General features: G+C 50.8%; 2 protein-coding genes across 2 annotated transcripts; one reads left to right on the top strand and one right to left on the bottom strand.

Moving 5' to 3' along the window:
* Positions 1-464: 464 nt before the first annotated feature.
* On the bottom strand, positions 465-14630 carry NSDHL (NAD(P) dependent steroid dehydrogenase-like). The gene is made up of 8 exons (XM_016164594.2): positions 14456-14630; positions 11542-11663; positions 10077-10235; positions 8983-9129; positions 5870-5998; positions 3289-3431; positions 1954-2056; positions 465-876 (listed from the first exon to the last, which is right to left on the bottom strand). Exons 2-8 carry the CDS (start codon positions 11659-11661, stop codon positions 544-546), a joined length of 1134 nt encoding a protein of 377 aa, XP_016020080.1. The 5' UTR covers positions 11662-11663; positions 14456-14630; the 3' UTR covers positions 465-543.
* A 144-nt stretch (positions 14631-14774) lies between these two features.
* Positions 14775-18924, top strand: CETN2 (centrin 2). The gene is made up of 5 exons (XM_016164571.2): positions 14775-14862; positions 15828-15986; positions 16284-16412; positions 17739-17876; positions 18298-18924. The coding sequence occupies exons 1-5, from the start codon at positions 14860-14862 to the stop codon at positions 18385-18387; spliced, it is 519 nt and encodes a 172-aa protein (XP_016020057.1). The 5' UTR covers positions 14775-14859; the 3' UTR covers positions 18388-18924.
* Positions 18925-20187: the final 1263 nt, after the last annotated feature.

Genomic DNA, 20187 nt, shown 5'->3' with positions numbered 1-20187 from the left:
CTGAGAGGGAACAGCCAGGGATGCCCAGGGGGGTTACCGTTAAGCCTTTTCAGTGTAAACTCTGTGTCTATTTGAAATGTGTGCTTGAAGTCTCACCATGCGTTTATAACTTCTGCTTTTCTTCTGGGACATTTTAAATATGTGGCTCCTTGAACAGCCTGTGGCTTCTACTCTAGTATTGGTATGCATGAAAATAAATCTGATTCCCCACCATCGATCAGCAAAGGGATCGTTTCTTCCCTATGGCTTCCTCGATCCTGTACAAGGACATCAGAATGATAAGGAGCCCAGGAGTGGGGGGGGGATGGGAGGAGGGGAACACACAGCAGTAGGCTACAAAGCTGCCTGCTATAAGAAGTCCCAATCCGACCCTGCACAGAGACCTGTCTGCTGTTTCCCCTCCCTTTGTGGTCACGGAAGGGCGAGGCATCCTCCCATCTGATCCAAGCTCAGGGGAAACGCACTTGAAGGAGGTTAGTTTATTGGTCCCCCATGGAGAGCTGCCCATGGGAGAGCATGGTGAGGGGCCCCATCTCGGGGACCTCACTCGACTCTGCGCAGGTGGTGGAAGCTCTGCACAGTTCTCTCCACGGCGTCGTCCATGGTGACGAGTGGCTGGTAACCCATAGCTTTTTTGGCTTTCTCACAACTATAATAGTGTGACGTGCCAGCCAGTGCAACACGCATAGGTGTAAAGGTGGGCTTCAGCTGTATCACAGGACTGAGCACTGTCACCAAGAGGGACAGCAGGAGAGCCAGGTAGTAGGCCACCCAGTAGGGTATATAGTACTTAGGGGCCTCGTAATTGAGGCCTGTCAGGATGCGCGACAGGAATGTCCAGAAGGGGATGGGCTCGTCATTGGTGATGTGGAACGCCTGGAGAGAGAACACGAAGTTAGACACCGTTCCCCAGCTGCGGAGACGATGGGCCACGCCTGGAGCTCGGAGCTCAGCCGCAGCTGCTGGCTCGGCCCAGGACCGATGTTTCGGGAAATCAGTGGTCATTCCCTGCCCGCCCTCCCTGGCCCCTTTGCAGGGCAGCTCAAAAGTGAGGCGGATACTAAGCCCATGCAGATCACAGCTTTTCCGTGGTCCTCTAAGCCGGAAGTGCCAGCCAGTGGCAGAGATGGCCTTTTGATTGGCAGCTACGGGCAGCTACAGGTGTGCAGAGGGCAAGCGTGAAAGTTTTATCTGCGCCAGGGTTTTAAGTGAAGCTTAGATTGCACTAGGGAAAACTCACTTGTTAATTTAATTTAGGAATTGTGCTAATCACGGTAAAACTCATCTTATCTTCAGATGCAATGAATGGGTCGTATTACATTTCTCAAATGTGCCGTTGGGTCTAAACCCAAAGGCAGAGATGCCCACCCTAAGAGTTATGTGAGTAGGAAAACAGCAGAGGTCCAGGAGGGAAAAACGAGGCCCAGAAAGGGGGCGGTTCCCAAGGCAGGAGTGAAAAACGGGAAGACAGGGGCCCTCGCAGTGAGAGGAAGGGGCGAGGGGCCCCATGTGCTCTCCCATCTCTGCGTCAGTGCTCAGCTCCCCACAGGGCCCCCTGCCCACTGGGGGACTTTTGAAATGGAGACTTTTCTGGGATGAGAAGGAGAAAGGGTGAGTAGGCAGCACCCCGTGCAAAGTCTGAGGGACCCTGTCTGGAGCAGCCACGTCCACGGTGGACGGCCAGGTCCTGAATCTCTGTTCAATCCCAGCTCAGCCCTTCAGGTGTTGGCTGCCCCGTGTGATGTGGCGCCGCCATGACACCACACTCCCAACCAGAGGGACTTGACCCCGGCCCAACAGGACCCTAAAGCAGGTCCACCGGGATCAGCATCACAGAGGCACTGTGCCAATGGATCCGATCACAGGGAGAAGAAATCTGAAGATGGCAAGGCGTGCAGGAGCAGGGTGTGGGGGGCCCAGCCCCCGCGGAGCCGGGAGAAGCAGGTGCCTTACCTTGCCAGCCAAGGCCGTGTCTTGCGAAAGATGCTCCGCGGCTAGAATGTGTCCGTGGACCACGTTATCCACGAAGGTAAAGTCCACCAAGTTCTCTCCGTTTCTGTAGGCACAGAGGGATGGTTTCACCGGGCTGGAAGCGCTCAGCCACACACTTAGTGGGGCCCCTGCACGTGCACCCGGGACTGCTCCCGAGTCTCAGCGTCTGAAAGACTGCTACCTGCCTGGGCAGTGCCAGCCCCCGGCACACCTGGACATCGATAACTTAAAGATGTGCAGGAGGCCAGGGTTGCTTGAGGCCCTCGCGGCGATGGGATGTTCAAGGGCCAGGCAATGGGTCAGGAAGCGCGGGGCCCTGCCCGCCCGCCCTGGCAACAGCCCTTAACTCCTTCCGGGACACAGCGGGCTGACACCATGCTCTGGCCTCGCTTGTCTCTGCCATGTCTGTGCGATCCCTCAAAGCAATAAGACAGGGAAGCGGGGAGGCCCGTGAGAGGCAGGGAGGCAAGGCGGCAAGGCACAGGGAGAACACGGAAGGAAGGAAGGAAGGAAGGAAGGAAGGAAGGAAGGAAGGGAGGGAGGGAGGGAGGGAGGGAGGGAGGGAAGAAGGGCAAATGGACACTGTCACCACCTGCAGAGGCCTGTCCGCCTGCGCATCCCTCAAGGAGCATAATGCTAACACCTCTGTCTGTCTTCACAGATGCCTGGCCCTTGACCCTGACCCGGTCTTTCCCCTCCGGGCCTGTTTCTGCAATTTGCGAACAGGGACCCAACACTTTTCCAGCCTGCCTGAGATGCGTACTAGATTGAACAGTGTCCTCCCTACGTCCATGTCGCCCTGGGACGTGTGGATGTGACCTTATTTGGAAACAAGAGTCTTTGCAGACGCAGTCAGGGTCAGACGAGGTTGTAGGGCAGCAGAGTGGCCCTAAATCCAAGGCTGCCGAACTTAGGGGACGAGGGAAGGTCGCACGTGGACACTCAGAGAAGGCGGCCACACGAAGATAGGGGACGGAAGCCAGTGGCGCATGCGACCGGCGAGGCTCGCCGAGGCCTGCAGCGCCGCCGGTGGCCAGAAGAGCAGCCTGGGAGCCACGCTGCCCCACGGCCCCCGGAAGGAACCGACCCTGGGCTTCGCACTCTGGCCTCCAGAACTGGGAGAGAATTCATTTCTATTGTTTTGAACGCCCCGTGTGCGGTCATGGGCTGTGGCAACCCCAGGAAATGAACACGGAGGACAGCAGAGAAGGCCACGTGATGAGACAGTGAATGTGACGGACCCTTGTGATGGTGGCGTCAGGAGCCATGGTGAATAGCCACCGTGGGCCAACTTACCCAATGATAAACTTCATCATGCCTTTCTTGGCTGCCTCAATGAGGGTTGGGACCAGCTGGGGGTCCCTTGGGCCGAAAATGCCATGGGGGCGGATAGCTGTGGTGAAAAAATTCTTCTCGGGATTGTTGGCGACCAGGACTTCCTGTAGGAGAGCAGAAAGAGCGTGTCCGTGGATGACATGCCACACCAGGTAAGCAGCACCTCCCCCACTGGGGACACAGATGCCACCCACTGCACAGGGCCGGAGACCGGCGTCAGCGACTGGTATAACCCTGGCTACTTCTCTTCCCCACCCACGACTAAGACTGGAAAATGCAGGCGAGTCAGCTGGGTTAAAACTAGCAAGACGAAACAGAAAGGCCTGGGATCGGGTTCCAGACCAAAATGCACAAGTGCGGCCAGGGCAACACGAGCCTTGGCGGCAGTTTGTGGAAAAGAGCCGAGGGTTCTGGTGAGCGACTGAGGCGTGAGCCTCCGACGAGGCTGCCACCACCAAAGGGGCCCTTGCCTTCAGCTCCGTGGGCTGTCCTGGTCAGCTCTGAGTCCCAGCTCCCAAGAAAGGACCCTGATGAACCCATGTGGGCCAGGAAAAAGGGACTGAGGAACTAAAGAGTCTGGGAGAAACAGGGCAGCCCAAACTGAGTCCACAGAGCGGTGCCGGTAAGCGCTCAAGAGGCGGTAGCCACTATTCTGTCATCTCCCGTCAGGAAAAGTTGTGCTCTCCTCTGTGGCTTAAAGGACAAACTAGAGCTTAAGGGCTTGAAGTACAGAGGAACGAGTTTTGCCTCAAAAATAACAAAATTTCCTGAATGATCTGTCACGTTATTATTGGTAAAAATGGGGACCACGACAATGCCTACCCTGAGGCTGCTGGCTGTGTACTGATTAAATGAGATGGCCCATGCCAACTGTTTGGTACATATAGTGATTATGTCACCTCACCTAGACTTCCTACTCTGTGGTGGCGAAATTTCTGTTATGTGTTTGGGTGCCAGTGAGTTTAAGTTCCTTGTTGCCTGGGTTTGTAACCATCAGAGCCAGCCTACAATGCAGGAGTGGTCTCGCAACACATTCCCAGAGCTGGCCCTTGTCCTCCTGCCGGGCACCTGGTCCCCCACGGCAATAGGGGAAATGACTAAATAAGCCTTCGAACGCCCTCTGCCAGGGCTCATCTCTGTTACTAAAAAGAAGAAAGACGAAAGGGTCCTAGATAAATGCTACATTCCTTATCTTATATCAAGACGTTTGAAAGCCAACAGAGCATTGTGTGCCTCCAGCAGCCAATAGGACGCTCCAGTAGGTGTTACTGCTGGAGGCGTCTACAGGCTTGGCTTATTTCCAGTACCCAAAGTCAATGCAAGCGGGACACAGACAGTCTGAGCCATGCCTGCCACTCGCAGCTCCTGAGCACAGAGGGTGGGAGTCTCAGGCGCCATGGATGACAGTGTACCAGGGCCAGTGGAAGCTCCCATTCTCTGGGTCAAGTCCACGCAGCTCTGCGAGGCTCTCTGTGCTCCAAGCAGCAGGGTGGCAGACAGGACTCCAGCTTGTAAAAGGCCAGGCCTCTAGCCCTGAGACTGAAGACCTCATGTCTCCCGGCAGATGAGTCCTCCTGGGACTTTCTGAGCTGAAGTCACAGCAAACAGGCAGCTGGCTCTCAGGCAGTCCCCGAGGCGGGGGCGGGGGACACATGCCATTAGGCGCTGAGCTCTGGTTTCACAGGTATTGACTATAAAAAGGCCCCTCAGTGGGTGTGATGTGTGACAAGCACCTGGGAAAGGTAAAGTCACTGCTCCCTGGCTAAGGCAAGCTGTCTGTGGCCGATGAGCATCCCTGGCCCTGAGCTGAGGCTAGCCTCACGGTAATGTCCTCCCTGGACATTAATCCTGGAGCTACCTGCCATCAGGGTCCCCGGAGCCTAGCAGTCCAAGGGTTTGGTGCCTGTTACTCACCCAGACTGGAGCTAAAACCAGGTGCTCCCAGGCGAAGTCGGGTTACCAAGGGGAAAAGTCTTTTTTCCTTAAAATCAAGGAAGATCCTTCCACTGTTTAATTTTTAAAAAGGGAGGGGGACAAGGCTTCCACTGGGAAGGTGTAAATGAAGATGCACTCCTTATGTGGGGAGCCCGAGTCCTGCCTACACACTTTGGATCATCATAAATCGTCTGATCTCCGATTTCTACAGCAACTGAGCCACCTTGCGCAGTGCGAGTCTGAGTGTGCAGGCCCGTGGGCTAACTGCCGTGGTTCAGCCACCTGCTAGCTGCATGGCCTCAGGAAGGTTCTGTATCTCTGGGCATCAACCATCCCCATCCATAACCTGGTGACACTAATAGTGCCCACCTCATGGGGTGACTGCCAAGTTTCAATGAGGGAGTTCCTGTAAAGGACTCAGAGGAGTGTCTGGCCACATTTAAGCTATCGTGTTATGATGTTTTAAACTGAACTTCACTCACGTCAGCTACTTAGGGCTCAGATTACTAACTTCGTGTGTTCATAAACATTTTGCTCAAGGATCTGAGCCCTTCGGGTTTTCATGGAACCTGGCTGTCCCCCACTCAAACACTTCTCAGGTACGTACCCTCTCCTGTAAGATCTTTGTTTCTGTGTAGTAGTCAATGGGTTTCATGGCATAAGGAAGGTCTTCGGTTCCATTCTTGATGTCGACGCCCTCGAAGATGACACTAGCACTGCTGGTTAAAATAAGTTTCTGGGGGAAAAAAAAACCAAAACGCGAGTCAGGAGTGATCACTAGTTAGACGCTCGTATATGAAAGAGAATCAAATGCCACCTGTTCATGCCGCTTGCAAGCAAGGCACCGTACATATCATTCATTCACTGCAATGCCTTTGCTTTTCAAGGCTTAAAATAATCCAAAGATCGCCATCTTTTGCAGCTATGCGGATTCAAAACACATTATGGTATTACATTCTGAAACAGCGGATGTCGTACTTTTTCTCTCTCCTAGCACAACTTCTATTATACAGGGTATCTCATCAGGGGAGTGATTCTCCACGGGGAAGGATAGCCCACAAACTGCGAGGGAGGTGGCTGGCTGAGAAAGACCCCTGGTGATTCTGACACAGGCACGTGCGCACACACGCCCACTTGACAGATACTATTCCAAAGGCAGATGCTCTCTCATGAGGGTCCCCAGCTCCCGGCCTCTGTTTAAGGGCAGCTCGACTGACACTGAAGATCATTAACTAGAATTATCTCTACCACTTTTATTCAACTCGGCCCTGGAGTCCTAACCAGAATGGCAGGATTAGACAAACAACGAGGTATAATGATTTGAAAAGAAGAAATGAAACCCTCACCATTCACGGATATTGGAAACGTGTACAGAGAAAACGCTATGAATATACAGAAACTATTAGAGTTGAGCAACGTTGCTGAGTACAAAAATCAAGTGTGCAACTGAAAATGTGATATGAGAGATATTATTTCAATAGGCAGAAATGAAGTACACAGGAATCAATTTGACAAAAGATGCGCGAAGCCATTATGAAGTATGAAACTCTACTGAAAAGCGGTAGAGAGAGAGAAACGGAGATCGTATGTATTTTTGGAAAAGAAGCCTCGATAATGGAAAGATGTCAACTCTCTCCCAAATGACCTTTAAGTTCGGTAGAATTACAAGAACAACTCCAACAGGCTTTATGAATGAACTTGACAAGTGGATCCGAAAGTGTTTATGGATGAGCAAAGGGCTGGGGACAAGCAAGTGAATTCTGAAGAATGCGGCTGGGGGGCCTTGTCCTACCAGACACTGAGATTCAGGCAGAGCACCTGAGATGGACTGACAGTGAGGAAAGCATGGGTCACACGAGAAATGGTGCCGGACAACAAAACACGAGGTCTCTGCCTCAGACCATACACAGGCTTAAATTCCCGGTGGCTGAAAGGTTTAAATTTGAGAAGTAACACTTGAGACCTCTGAGGGGAAAAAAAAATAAACACATCAAACGATCTTTTGATCTCAGTGTTGTGGAATGTTCCCTAAATACAACGCAAACAATCCTTTCCTGCTCTGTGACCCACAGAGTGATTCTGCCACCTCGGTGACTATACCGGGGCTATACATACCGAGATAGAGAAATCTCAAGAATGTAACATTGAGGGAAGAAGCAAGTTACAGGAAGATCTATTCAATATAGCTTTGAATAAAGTTTTGTAACATGCAAAGCAATACCTTGTATTGACTTCGCATGGAGCGAATAAATGATAAACCCGAATGCGCAGTGGCATTGATGACGGGTGCACACGGGGCTTCAACTCTGACCGAGAAAGTGTTTCTCAAACGCCATGATGAGTGCACGGCTGCTAGATTATTCTCAAAGCTTGTCCTGGGATGTTCCATTTAAAACCAGCGCCCGTTGCCCAAACATGGGAGAGTAAGGGATCTGGGCGCCGGCACCAAAGGGTCTCATTCAAATCCCACATCTTTCATTTACTAGCAAAGAGACGGCGTTTAGCCCTCCAAATCTGCTTCCCCACTGGTTAAGTGACATTAGCGGTCCCTGATTACGTAACAAGGAGTGAGTTGGGTGTCATTTGCAGGGCAAAGTTTCTTGGCATTTGGCAAGTGTAAAGGAGTCGCTGTCACTCTAACTGATCCTGCCTGGGGCCTGAGCTCAGAAGAGTCGCTGTCCTGCTGGGCCAGCTGAGGGTGCCGAGCAGTGGCACTGTTGGGAGAGAACCCCCAGGCTCGTTTAGTCCTTCCTGTCGTTTACGCAGCATCCATGGCACGTGTCACTGTGAGGGTGGGGCGCTCAGCTAACGGGGAGCCGTTTGCTCCAATAGCTGATGCCTCGTAAAGGTGGTCCTGAGAACCAGGATTTAGAGCCATGCAATGAGCTACGACACGGTGGAAACTCGTGTCCCCTTGGGTCTGCGTTGCGACTGCGTTGGGACAGGTTTCTATCGGGTAAAAGCAAGTAGTTTTTCTTTGAAAATATGTGAGGTCTGGCAAATATATGAGTTTCTTAAAAGGTTAAACAGAGAATCACTGTATGATCCAGGAATTCTACCTCTGGGTATTGACCCAAAAGAAGTGATAACAGAGACAGGAACAGATATTTGCACACCCCTGTTCACAACAGCGTGATGCACAACACTCGAAAGGTGAAAACGGCCCAAGTGTCCATTGACACAGGAACTCTGAAGACAGGCTAAGTGAAGTAAGCCAGACGCAAAAGGACAAATGGTGTGTGATACCACTTACACGAGGTCCCTCGAGTGATCAGATTCAGAGACAGAGAGCAGAAGAGTGGGTGCAGGGGTACGGGCAGGAAGGATGCGGAGCTGTTTAATGGAGACAGATTTTAATTTGGAAAGACGAAGAGTTCTGGAGACGGATGGTGGGGACGTGTGCGCGGCGCTGTGGGTGTCCTTAATGCTGCTTAAAAATGGTTAAAATGCTAACTTTCACGTTTATATATAATCACAATAAAAATATAAGCGATATCCATATTTTGTAGCTCTTTAACCAAAGACTAATAAGCCTTAGGGTCTATTCTGACGCAGTTGGAATGTTACAGCTCAGATTGGCCCAGCTGCTCCGGGGCTGAATTTCTAGGATGTTCCTGACACTTCCGGAAACAACCCTAGCTAGGTCGGGAAGAGAGCAAGAACCCTGGCCCCCGCATATTGAGAAATGTGTGACAGCACTCACTCCAGCCCTCCCCTTACCTGAACCCCGGCTTGTTTGCAAGTCTCAATGACACTCTTAGTGCCAATGTAATTTACTCTGTAAAAGAGTTCCTTGTTGTTACTTGATGGGGAGGGCGATGCACAGTGGAAGACTGTGCTCACGCCTTCCACGGCTGGGTACAAGTCCTGGAAAAGCAGACAAAGGCAAAACAAATCAGTCCTTCTGCGCACGAGTCAATAACCTCCTCACATGCCCGCGCTCCAATCTGTGGCGCACAGGCGTCTTGCCCTTTTATAATTCCACAATTAACACGGAAATACATTCTCATTGTAAAAAAAGATGTGTATCATTTGAAGTATATGGGAAAGAAATCGTGTCGTCACTTTAACCGTCTCCTCCCCACGAACTGGTCCCCAAGAAAAACGCGTCTGGGGCCTGAGAACCGTGTGGGATCCAGGCAGAGGCAATATGGCTGATAAAATTCAGAATATGCATACCCTCATGACACGGGTAAAGCTTGAAAACATTATGTTCCGTGAAAGAGGCTAGTCGTAAAAGGACAGACACTGTACGATCACACTTCTATGAAATGGCCAGAACAGGCGCATCCACAGAGACAGGAGATGAGTGGGTGCCAGGGGCTGGGAAGGTAGGAGAGAAAATGGGGAGCCACTGCTAATGGGCCTGGGGTCGGTCCTCTTTTGTGGGGGTGTTTGGAATTAGATATGGTGATGGTTGCGTAGCTTTGTGATTATACTAATAACCACTGAATTGTGCACTTTTAAAGTTTGAATTTATGGAATGTGAATTCTATCGGGAAAAAAAAATGAAAATAAAACAAACCCAGCAATTGCACTTTGGGGCATATACTCTGGAGTAGCAGCCGGAGCGACACAGCCTACGGACAACTTTGCGAATAAAGTTTTATTGGCACACGGCCACGCCCATGTGTTTACATACTTACAGGGAAGTAGTAGGGACAATTACTCATTCTGAGTGGTAAGAATCTGGGTGTGTGTTAAATTCTTTCCAATGATTTTAATTTTTTTTTTTCAAAAGAGAAAATAATTCTTTTGCCAACAACGGTTTGGCTGGCCTCTGAGCAGGGGAGGTCCGCTGGGTGGCCCGTTACCTGCTGGTTGCAGAGGTCGCCTGTAAAGAACTTCACTCGAGGATTGTCGAACCCCTGCCGCATGTCGAACACGTTGACAGCATAGCCTCTCGCCAGCAACTGTTCCACCATGTGCTGTCCCAGGAACCCAGAGCCTCCGATTACCGTGCACCTCTTGGCCTGCAGAGAGGGAGGGATGGCAGGGGACACCGGTTTGCTAACTGGAACCTATAAAGAGACCGGACTCATGTGTCAGCAGCCACTGCAATGGCAGGTCCAGCTGTCTCTTTTTTTTTTATTTGTTTGTTTGTGACGCTTCTTGAGCCAAGTCGGAAGCTTTATGTAATTCTGGTGTTCTATCACCCGTGGTAATCTCCCCTCCTGGGATCGGTCAGGAGGGAAGAGAGAGAGCACATGAGACCGAGGAAGACTTTGGCTACACTGCATGACCCGATACCTGCTGTGCGTTCAGTGAAAGGAAGAGGAGGCATCTCGGAAAGAAATTAAACCACCTATGATCAAAATCGGACAATCTAAAAGAAAGACAGAAACAAAAGTGGTATCTTCTTGCTTCCGATGGCCGATCCCTGGGCACCTATAAGGCAAACCAAACAAAAAACAAAAACGAGATCACACCACCCGTGCAACTGACAGTGTGCTCTTAAAACGTCAGGAAAAAAAGCACAGTTTCCATTCTTGCAGGAGAAAGGCAGACTCTTTACCTCCCTGACCCTGCGGGGCTGGGCTGGGTGGTTTTGGGCTCGCCGCCTAACCCCTTTTCCCCTTCGTATAGCCAAGACTGCTGTGGTCGACGGGCTCTGCTGAGGATGGGTGAGCTGCTGGTGAGCCAGGCAGGCCCAGGGCTTTGCTTCCCTTCTCCGAGCTGAGTCGGTGGACGAATCCGGGAGAACTCAGCTTCCGCACCGTGTGCACATCCTCGACCACAGCGGCCTCCAGGAGGCCTGTCTGATCCTTGAGACGCTAAACCTTAGGAGGCCTGGCTACTGCCCTTGTCGCCCCTGGGGAAGGCTTCTGCCATTCCACCCGGAAGCCCAGTCTAGCCTGCTGTGACCGAGGGAAGGCAAACTGAGGCAGCCAGCTGACGGCCAGCAGTTACTGCTGGGTGTGTGAGGCCACTTGGAACATGTGCCTCAGGGAGCCCCCGTGGCTGTGGCTGTGGGAATGAGCGCAGGGGTGACCAGTCACGGACCCCCTCAGTGGGGCTCAGCCCAAGCCACAGAATCATGAGCAAAGGAATGGGTGCTGTTGTAAACCACTATGTTCTGCGATTGCTGCACAGCAATGAGTAGCTGATACCTTGAATGAAGATATGTATCTTATATAAAATATAATACTCAACGTTAATTGGTTTAATAAATGTACCAAATATAGTTTTTAACCCACAGCTGTCAGTGGCTTGCTGGTGTGTACGTGCTTGCTTTTCCCCTTACCTGGTTCTGGCTTTTTTTTGTGTGTCAATACTCACTTCTGGAATGTCTTCTGTCGAACACGTACTTGTGACCACGTCTGTCACTGGTTTGTCAACGTGCTCCATTTCGGGTTCAAATACGGTCTTGCTTGTGAGGTCCTTCTTCCCTGAAGACATATCTAGAGACAGACATTTATGTTATATAAACCAAAACATGTCTTAGCCGTCAGTGTGTGTGCAGGAGCCAACTCCCTGTCGCGTTTTCACAAAGAGGTGAACCTCAGCTGTAGCCGTTACACAGAGCCCTCGGCCACATTTTCTGTGACGTAGGCCGCCATAACTGAGCCCTAACTCTCCGTATACTTGGATTAGAGGCAGAATAGGAGGCTGCTGAAATAACCTCATTCATCGGTTACAACAAAAACCCATCTCCGGCATTGTGGCTTTTCCCATGGCACTCACAGGCTTCAGTTACCCTCTGTTTCTCTCGTATTGATCGTTAGACTGCGGCAGTGCAATGGGAAAATGCACAGACCTAAGGAGCCCTGGGCTCCAGTCCTGGTCCAATCACAAATCTGCCCAAGTCACGTCTCTTTGCTGCAGCTCAGTTTCCCCATCAATGAAATGGACTCAGTGCTCATCAGCGAGATGCCGCGGCCCGGGATGCGAAATTAAAGTCCCCTCCCTCGACTATGCATGGAAGACCCCCATGTCTGGGGCCCTCGGAAACCTCGGGAGACAGCGGTGGAGCCCACCAGCTGGCGGTCCCTCTGTGATACCAAACAGAAGAAGAGTTTATCATGGACCCATGAGCATCTGGCAACTATGACAAGCTGTGTCAGGGTGGGTGTGACTCCAACATCGGAAGCAAAGTTGAGAACGTGCAGGAGGGCTGTTGGTCAGGCTAAGGAGTTACCCAAGGAGGAGAAGCGGGAGCCCCTGGAAGCTGCAGGCAGGCACCAGTGCTGGGATCAGAACGATGACTCCGGCTGCAGCGTGGACAAGGGGTCCGCGCCGAGTCGTAGGCATGCCGGTAGGTGCAATGGCAAGAGCAAATCAGAGAACGAATATTGCCTGCAAACCTGCTAAATGCCAGGCCCTTTTACATATATTATACCATTAAGATCCAAAAATGTCTGGTTAGAAAGATAGTACTAGTCTTATTCAATAGATGAACAACTGACGCTCAGAGAGGTCAAGCGACTTGCCCAAAGTCACACAGCCGGCACGCGGCTAAAGCAGCACTTGTGGTTGTTCTGTCTCCTCTGCCAAGCTGCAACCTGTGGACTGTCTGGAAAGTCAGGTATGGATGACCACAAAGTTAGGAGGACTAGCAGGGGCAAACCTGGGCGGGAGGCTCAGATGCCAGGCTGTCTGGACTTTGCAGTCATGGGAAACTACTGAAGGTTTAAAAGCATGGGGGTGGCCTGGCCAGAGCTGTTCACTGGGAAGGTAGACGTGGCAGAGCAGGGTGAACTAGAGAGGTGAGAGGCTGGGAACAGGGGGACCACTCCCAGTCTTTCGAGCAAAGTTTACTGAGCACCTAATATGTGCCCCTCACTGTTGCATGTGCTGGAGTGCTAGCAGTGAACAAAACAAAGATGCCTGCCCTCGTAGAGCTTACTTTCTACTGGGTGGCCAATAAAGAACAAAATAAGTAAGTAAAATACACCATGGGTTAGAAGGTGATACTATGGGGAAGAAGTAGAGCTAGGTGTGGGGCTTGGCTGAGCTGGGAGATGCAGTGCCAGACAGGGTGCTTAGCGTGGCTCAGTGAAAAGGTGACAGTGGGGCGAAGACCTGGACGGGAGAACGGAGTGGACCATGCATGCGGAAGGAACAGTTGGAGCCAAAGTTCTAAGGTAGGAGTGCGCCTGCGCATTCGACGCCCAGCCAGGAAGCCCGTGTCCCAGGGCTGGAGGTCCCAGGGCATGGGGGCGGGGGCATGTCCCGCCAGGCCTTGCAGACCAACGTGAGAACTTGGGCTTGGATTAGTTGGAAGTGGAGGGGCAGAGGTGGAAAAGAAGAAAAGAAATGGCTTTTAAGTGGAAGAGCTGCTAGAACTTGGAGGCTGATTAACGGGGAGGGGACAGGAAAACGATCAAATATGACTAAAAGGTTTTGGACCTGGTTCATGCTCAAAGGGGCAGAGGGCAAAGGGCAGAAGGTCGGTGAACACTTTCATTTAAGGAATGCTAATAAACCGCAGGCTTTTGTCAGCCTGAGAAACTTACGCTGTGTCCCCTGCCTCCCTAAATACTGCCTCAGTGCCCAGAGGGGAAGCAAGTAAGGGCTGCGAGCCACAGAGTGCTGTTACACGGGGCCCGCCGAGGAGGGCGGGTCCCGGACCTCCAGCGCCACCGCTGCATTGTTACGACACAAACCCCCGTCCACGCCCCCTTGGGACTGTCCGAGCAGGCCTCGCACTCCCCAAACTCCTCCGCATCTCTGGCTCGTCGTGAGGGTGTCTCGGCCTGGAACGTTCCTCCCTATCCACCTAGAGTGTTTGGATGCCAAAAAGAAAGTATTGTGATGACCTCTCCCCCACATGCTCACTCATGTCTCCTTCGCTCCCTCCGAAGTCCGTTCCCAGGCCACTCGGCTCCCCTTCCTGGGCTGCTTTTAGCCAGGAGAGAACCGAAATGGCCCAGTCTGGGAACCTGGTCTGGAGGGATGCTCTCAAAGGTCCACCCTCAAAGAAAGAGCCCCAGCCGGTTCCGCTTCTAAGTCCCAGCCCTTCCCAGCCCAGCTCGGCGTGTCCCCTCCCTTCTCTGAGTTTCAGTTGTCCCGTGAGCGGTCTCCGCTCCGAAAAGTAAAGTTACGATATTCTGACCCTTTCGAGGCACTCCGATCCTAATTCTGTCTTAGCCCACAACGGAAAGCCCTGACTCGGACCGCCCCACCCACTCCTCGCCCGACCGCCCTGTCGCCGACACCGGGCGCCTTCCATAGGCGAGGCCGTGACCCTTACTTGTCTGTAGATGTCCCCCTGGCCGGCCTCAGCGAACCCGCAGTCAGCACCCACCGCTCTGGCCGCCGACAGCCACCGTTTTCTTTCAGCCCGCGTGAGCCGAGGATCAGCCGAGGCTCCTCCACCACCCCGACTGGCTCGGCTCCGCCCCGGCTCAGCCAATCTGGGCTCACGGCGTGACGCAGACAATGAGGCCAGGGCTCAGCCGCCTGCGCACTACTCCCGGCCCGGGGCCGGGCCTTTGTCGGTTGGCCCCACCCACTCCAGCCCTGAGCCAATGGCGAGCGGCGGCGCCAAGCGGATAACCAATGGGGAGCGGGGAGACGCGCGCGGGTTGGTGGGATCTGCGCCGAGTCAGTGTATACGTCGGTTACCTTAACAACGGGCAGAGGAGTCCGTCGGCGATGGTGAGTTCCGGCTACCCGGTAGCACCCCTTACCCAAACACTGAGCCCCTCCCAGGCCTCGGCCAACCCCGCCATTTCTCGTGCACCCACCGTTCTTGGCTTCGGCGCGCCCCTCCTTCCTCTGATAGCTTTTCCGGAAGGGCAGGGAAGAGATGCCAGCCACCCTGCTGGGCCTGTGATTCGCCGCCGTCTCCCCTTCATCCATAGCCCGCCCCCACCAGCCCCTCGGATTCCTCTGGTACTTCCCCAGGCCCCTCGGTGACCTCTTCCTAGGAGAAGACGCGGGTTCCCTGCAAATCCAGAGCCCTCTCAGACGCTGGCGTCCTGGCCGCCCTGCTCTACCAAAGTTTCTGCACAGTGCTGGGGGGAGCTTTATGACGTCTGATTGTTAACGTGCATTTTAAAGCTTACGTATAGGGAGGGCCATTTGGGAGACACTCTGAGGTTCTTGGGGAAAGCACAGATGTGCCAAGTGGATTGAGTTTTATTATTTCACATTGACAGAATGTACATTTTAACAACTTAGTAATATTTGGCCAAATCTAAAAGTGATTAGAAAGTCAAAGCACTTAGAGGGAAACAGAATACCACGAGTGCGCGTTGTAAGGACATTTCTAGAATTAAGATCCTCAAATTTGGGGAGAGCGTATTATCTGTACAGTTATTTATACTCCACTCCTTGACTAGCTAGCGCTCTTTCGGATGGTTTTCAAAAATAGGTGTCCAAAAGAACAAGGGATCTTCTTGCTTCTAGAAACAATAGTAAAGAAGGAGGGAGGGACAGAGGCGCATGGAAAGATTCATTGTTCTTCCCAGTAATCCCTATTACCTCTCTAGTTAATCAAAACATTGGGATTGGGTGATATAAACTATAAACTATAAAACAGATATGCTTGTCTCTATTTTATGTAAAGTATGGGCCGTAGTACATAATACTGTGCTTATGTGTTTGTTAAATGTCCAAAGGCCTCTAACTTTAAGAAGGCAAACGTGGCATCAACTTCCCAGCGAAAAAGGATGAGTCCTAAGCCAGAGCTCACTGAAGCTCAGACACAGGAAATCCGGGAAGCTTTTGATCTCTTCGATGCTGAAGGAACTGGGACTATAGATGTTAAGGAACTTAAGGCAAGCCTTGTACATTCCTGCTCTGCTTCTTTGTCTTTCCCTGTCACCACTCTACCTCTCTTGTCCTCTTCTCCCTGAAAAAAGTAACAAGGGAAGAATGTGCTGTGCTGTTTTCCGGTCTTTGCTTACCCCAAGTGTTATTAAATAAAACGAGTGCAAATCTCTCTTTGCTTAATCGTGTTTCCCAATCATTTTAACATGACTGTGTCACATGCTGGCATAATGCTCTCAACACTGTCATCTTTGCCCCTGCCAGGTTTAGATGTACATATTGAGGTGATCCTGTTTTCATTGTAGGTGGCAATGAGAGCGCTGGGCTTTGAACCCAAGAAAGAAGAGATCAAGAAAATGATAAGTGAAATTGATAAGGAGGGGACAGGAAAAATGAACTTTAGTGACTTTTTGACCGTGATGACTCAAAAAATGGTAAGTTAGCTAAGATAATCAGCATATTTTCTACCCATAATGGACAAATTTCGATCTCCACATTAAAATGTCTTTATCGAAGAAAAGTTCATACAAACTTAGGATGCTAAGAGTCTTCACTTTCTTCGAGGCCACAAAGTCACAGAAAAGTCATTTACCCTCTGTTGAGTAGTGAACATATTATCGCTGTCACCTTTTTTGCTATTTCTCTAGCTGGTATGTCCATGTGATAACCACAAGCAATAAAACCTATACACACCAACCGTATTAGTGTCTCACACTTTGACAAGGTGAATAAAGTTCGAAATTCTTCTCTGTCCCATTTGTTATTCTGGGCAGCCTCAGCCTGAGGGCTGGTTACATCAGAGGCTGTGCTTTTCACTGCACTGGGGACTTGGTCTTTCAGCACTTCCAAGCTCGGACTCGCCCATTGTCTAGTCTCTCAGGTGTCCCTCTTCTAAAGAGTCCAGAGGATCAGGAGAGACTATAAGATGTCGCTCCACCAGTGCACTGCACTCCCCTGATGTCATCCCACCCAGGAAGTATGTTCCCATCAGGCCATTGCTCTTTCTTTGGCCTCCCGGCTCCTCCCCGGTGTGGCTCATTTATGCTCTACCTGCAACTCCATCCGCATCTCAGGTGTGTTTCCCAGGATGCAAGTCCGTTCCTGCTCTAATAAGTCTTTTGCTTCGAAGTTATCTAATTGCACCTGCACTGTTCTTCATAAGAGATCAGGGAGCTTAACATTCTGTAACCACCTAATACAACTGCCCTGTAGTTAAGGATTTTCCCAAATTGCTCTTATCAGGCCTTCCCTCTACCTTCAGCTACCTTTCAGGAATTCAGGGGACTTTGAGTTTTTGGAGATTTTCTTCTCTTCCTCCATTACGATACTTGGGGTCCCAGTAACTCCCTGTGACCTCATAACAATTAAACGAGCCCTGTCTGTCCTTCCTGCCCCCTCCACCAAGAAGATCCTCCTTCCACCTGCTTAAGGAATATATTTCACCTCATTTTAACTCAACCCTCTCCTCTATTTAAAAACAAATCCAGTTTCTCGATGGTTTGTACAAACGGAATGTTGTCAGTGCAGGCCTTTGTATTTCCTTCTTACCTTCTGCGTTTGTAATAATGTCGTTGAGTTTGTTCTCTTTTTCACCCTGGATGATGTTTGATCTCCTGTGACCTAGGACCTGTGTCGTGAAGGCCATCACCAAGATCACGCGGTGATGCAGGGGCAGGGTGCAGGGGTTAGGCGGCGGGGCTGTAGGGCACGAGGAACTGCGATGTTTGCATACTCACGTGTTTTATGTTCTACTTGTTTAGTCTGAGAAAGATACCAAGGAAGAAATCCTGAAAGCTTTCAAGCTCTTCGATGACGATGAAACTGGAACGATTTCATTCAAAAATCTAAAACGTGTAGCCAAGGAGCTGGGCGAGAACCTCAGTGATGAGGAGTTGCAGGTTGGTCATGTGTCAGATTGGAATGCAGAATTCCTGCCGGGCGCCCTGGGTGACTTTTCTGAGTTACATTTTCTCTGACATGAGTGCCCATTTGAAGGAAAACGAGTGTTTTCTTGTCCCTCTGCTGACCACTTAATTTCTCTCTTTGCACCCTGCTCCCAGAAAAATGCACACAGGGACAATTTTACTTAAATTTTTAGGCATTAGGAATCCTCCCTGGCCAAGACAACCTCTGAGGTCCCTTTTGGGAGATATGTGTGACAAAGTATGACTTTGATTTCAGGTGACTTTTTCAGGAACCAACCAAGCTATTATAAAAAAACAGCACATTTGTACTGGGTGGACTACAGTTGTCTCTTCATGTTCCTTAGTCACATTTTAGTTTCCTTATGGATTAACCTGATTCTTTACTGTCATGCAGGAAATGATCGATGAAGCTGATCGAGACGGCGACGGAGAAGTCAACGAGCAAGAGTTCCTGCGCATCATGAAAAAGACCAGCCTTTATTGAGATCATTCTCCCCTTTCCCGCCGCAGGCACACGTCACTAGAGTTAGTGCCTGCCATCGTGTGAAACCTGGTTTTTGAGAACACAAACCGTTTCCCCCTCCCCCCACTTACCGCCCCGTATAACTTTAGTAATCACCTCAAATCTATGTTAGATTTTCGAAAGCGATTTTTGATAGTAAAGCTCTTTGCAAGGTGACCTGCCGTTTACTTTAATTTCCCAAAGCAGAGAGCACACCTCAGAGTGGAGAAAGGGGTATCAAAGCTTTCGCCCACCTGCCATTCTGCCTTGTTATCTCTTTACTCTTGTCGTGCACTCCCACATTTACGCCACCACAGAAGGACTTCTTAGACAAGCACATGTAGTTGTACCTGGGTCACCACAAGCAGCGGGCATCTCTTTGATGCTTCCGGTTTTAATTGACACCTGAGTGCAGCTTCTTCTTTTAAAAAAAAAATCCAGTGAACTCTCTCACTTGCACTTGGATATGTGTTTGTGCTGTTTGGTTTGTCTTAAAAATAAAGCCTTTCTTATTTTGAACTTTTGCTCTCTGAGGATGAGTTCTTTAGCCTCGCCTATGAGTTAATCTTCTAAAGCATTGCGTTGAAGGCAGCCTGGTAGAGCCCAAACTCCTGACCAGACTGTGGGGGGAAGACAAAATTATCCTTTGCTACTGGCATAAATTGGTTCTTGCCTTGGGAACTGGTCAGTGTGTAAAATTAGTAGAGTTTCCATGCCACATAAGCCTAAACAATGCCCTAAAAATGGTTTTGGCAAAGGGTAAGGCCACGAAAGAGTTACTGGTAATTTGTGCTTTGACAGATCGGGGAAGCCAGGTTGAATTCAGCTAAGCGCCAGTCGGTTTATTTGCTGGACCGCGTCTCTGAATCTTGGTGTCGGGTTGGGCTGAGTAACCTTGTTCAGTTCCCTCCTAGCTCCATACAGGGTGACCTATAAGAGAAGCCCTGGCGGGTAGCATTAAGTTTTCTGCCCCAGGCTGAGGATGAGGAGCCAGAAGGGAAAAGGATGGAATGCTCATTAACCCACACACAGCTTGGAGCGAAGGGCTTTCGAACTACTGGGGGTGTTCTAGCTCCAGGACAGGGTTGTCTGATGGAGCTAAGGAAAAGAACATTTAGGTCAATTTGAATTTCAGATCAACATGGTTTTTTTTTTAGGACAAGTATATCCCATTTAGAATTTGCTATCTTTTATTCATTGTTGATCTGAAAATCTACTTTTCCTGGGTGTGACTGTATTTCAACTGACAATAGTAGGTGGGGAGCATGTTAAATAGAGGTGACCCTGGGCCTCTTCCCCGGACGCCAGCATCCTGGAGGACTTGGGGGCCCCCCGACGAGTCTCTGCAGGGGGACGGCTCTTTGAGAAACACTCGGGCACATGCAGGGGACCCCAGAGTGGCCTCGGACCTGGGTTGTCACATGGGCTCCACCACTTCCTGGCCGAGTAATTTGGGGGCAAGCAACCTCTCTGGGTACCTCGGATTCCTTGTGTGTGTGATGAGGACAACAGTTGTGCTTAGCTCAGGATCGCTGGCCGTCCAACGGAAACCAACGTAAAGGACCTGGCTTTGTGGCATCCAAAAAGGAGGCATTTCAGAAGTATTTGTTCACATGGTCATTCCTTTGGTATGGCTGTCACATAAGCTTTGTTGTTCAAGGTGGGTCCACGAAGCTTTTATGATCACTGTCCCCAAAGTCGAGTTGATAGCATATCCTGGCAGGATTTGACCTTTGTCGTACAGCTGTTTCTAATAAGAGGCGCATGATCTGATAAAAGACA

The sequence above is a fragment of the Rousettus aegyptiacus genome, unplaced genomic scaffold (assembly GCF_014176215.1).
Source record: "Rousettus aegyptiacus isolate mRouAeg1 unplaced genomic scaffold, mRouAeg1.p scaffold_m13_p_9, whole genome shotgun sequence".
Taxonomy (NCBI): domain Eukaryota; kingdom Metazoa; phylum Chordata; class Mammalia; order Chiroptera; family Pteropodidae; genus Rousettus; species Rousettus aegyptiacus.
The sequence above is the reverse complement of the archived record's forward strand: the minus strand, read 5'-3'. Positions and strand labels throughout refer to the sequence as shown.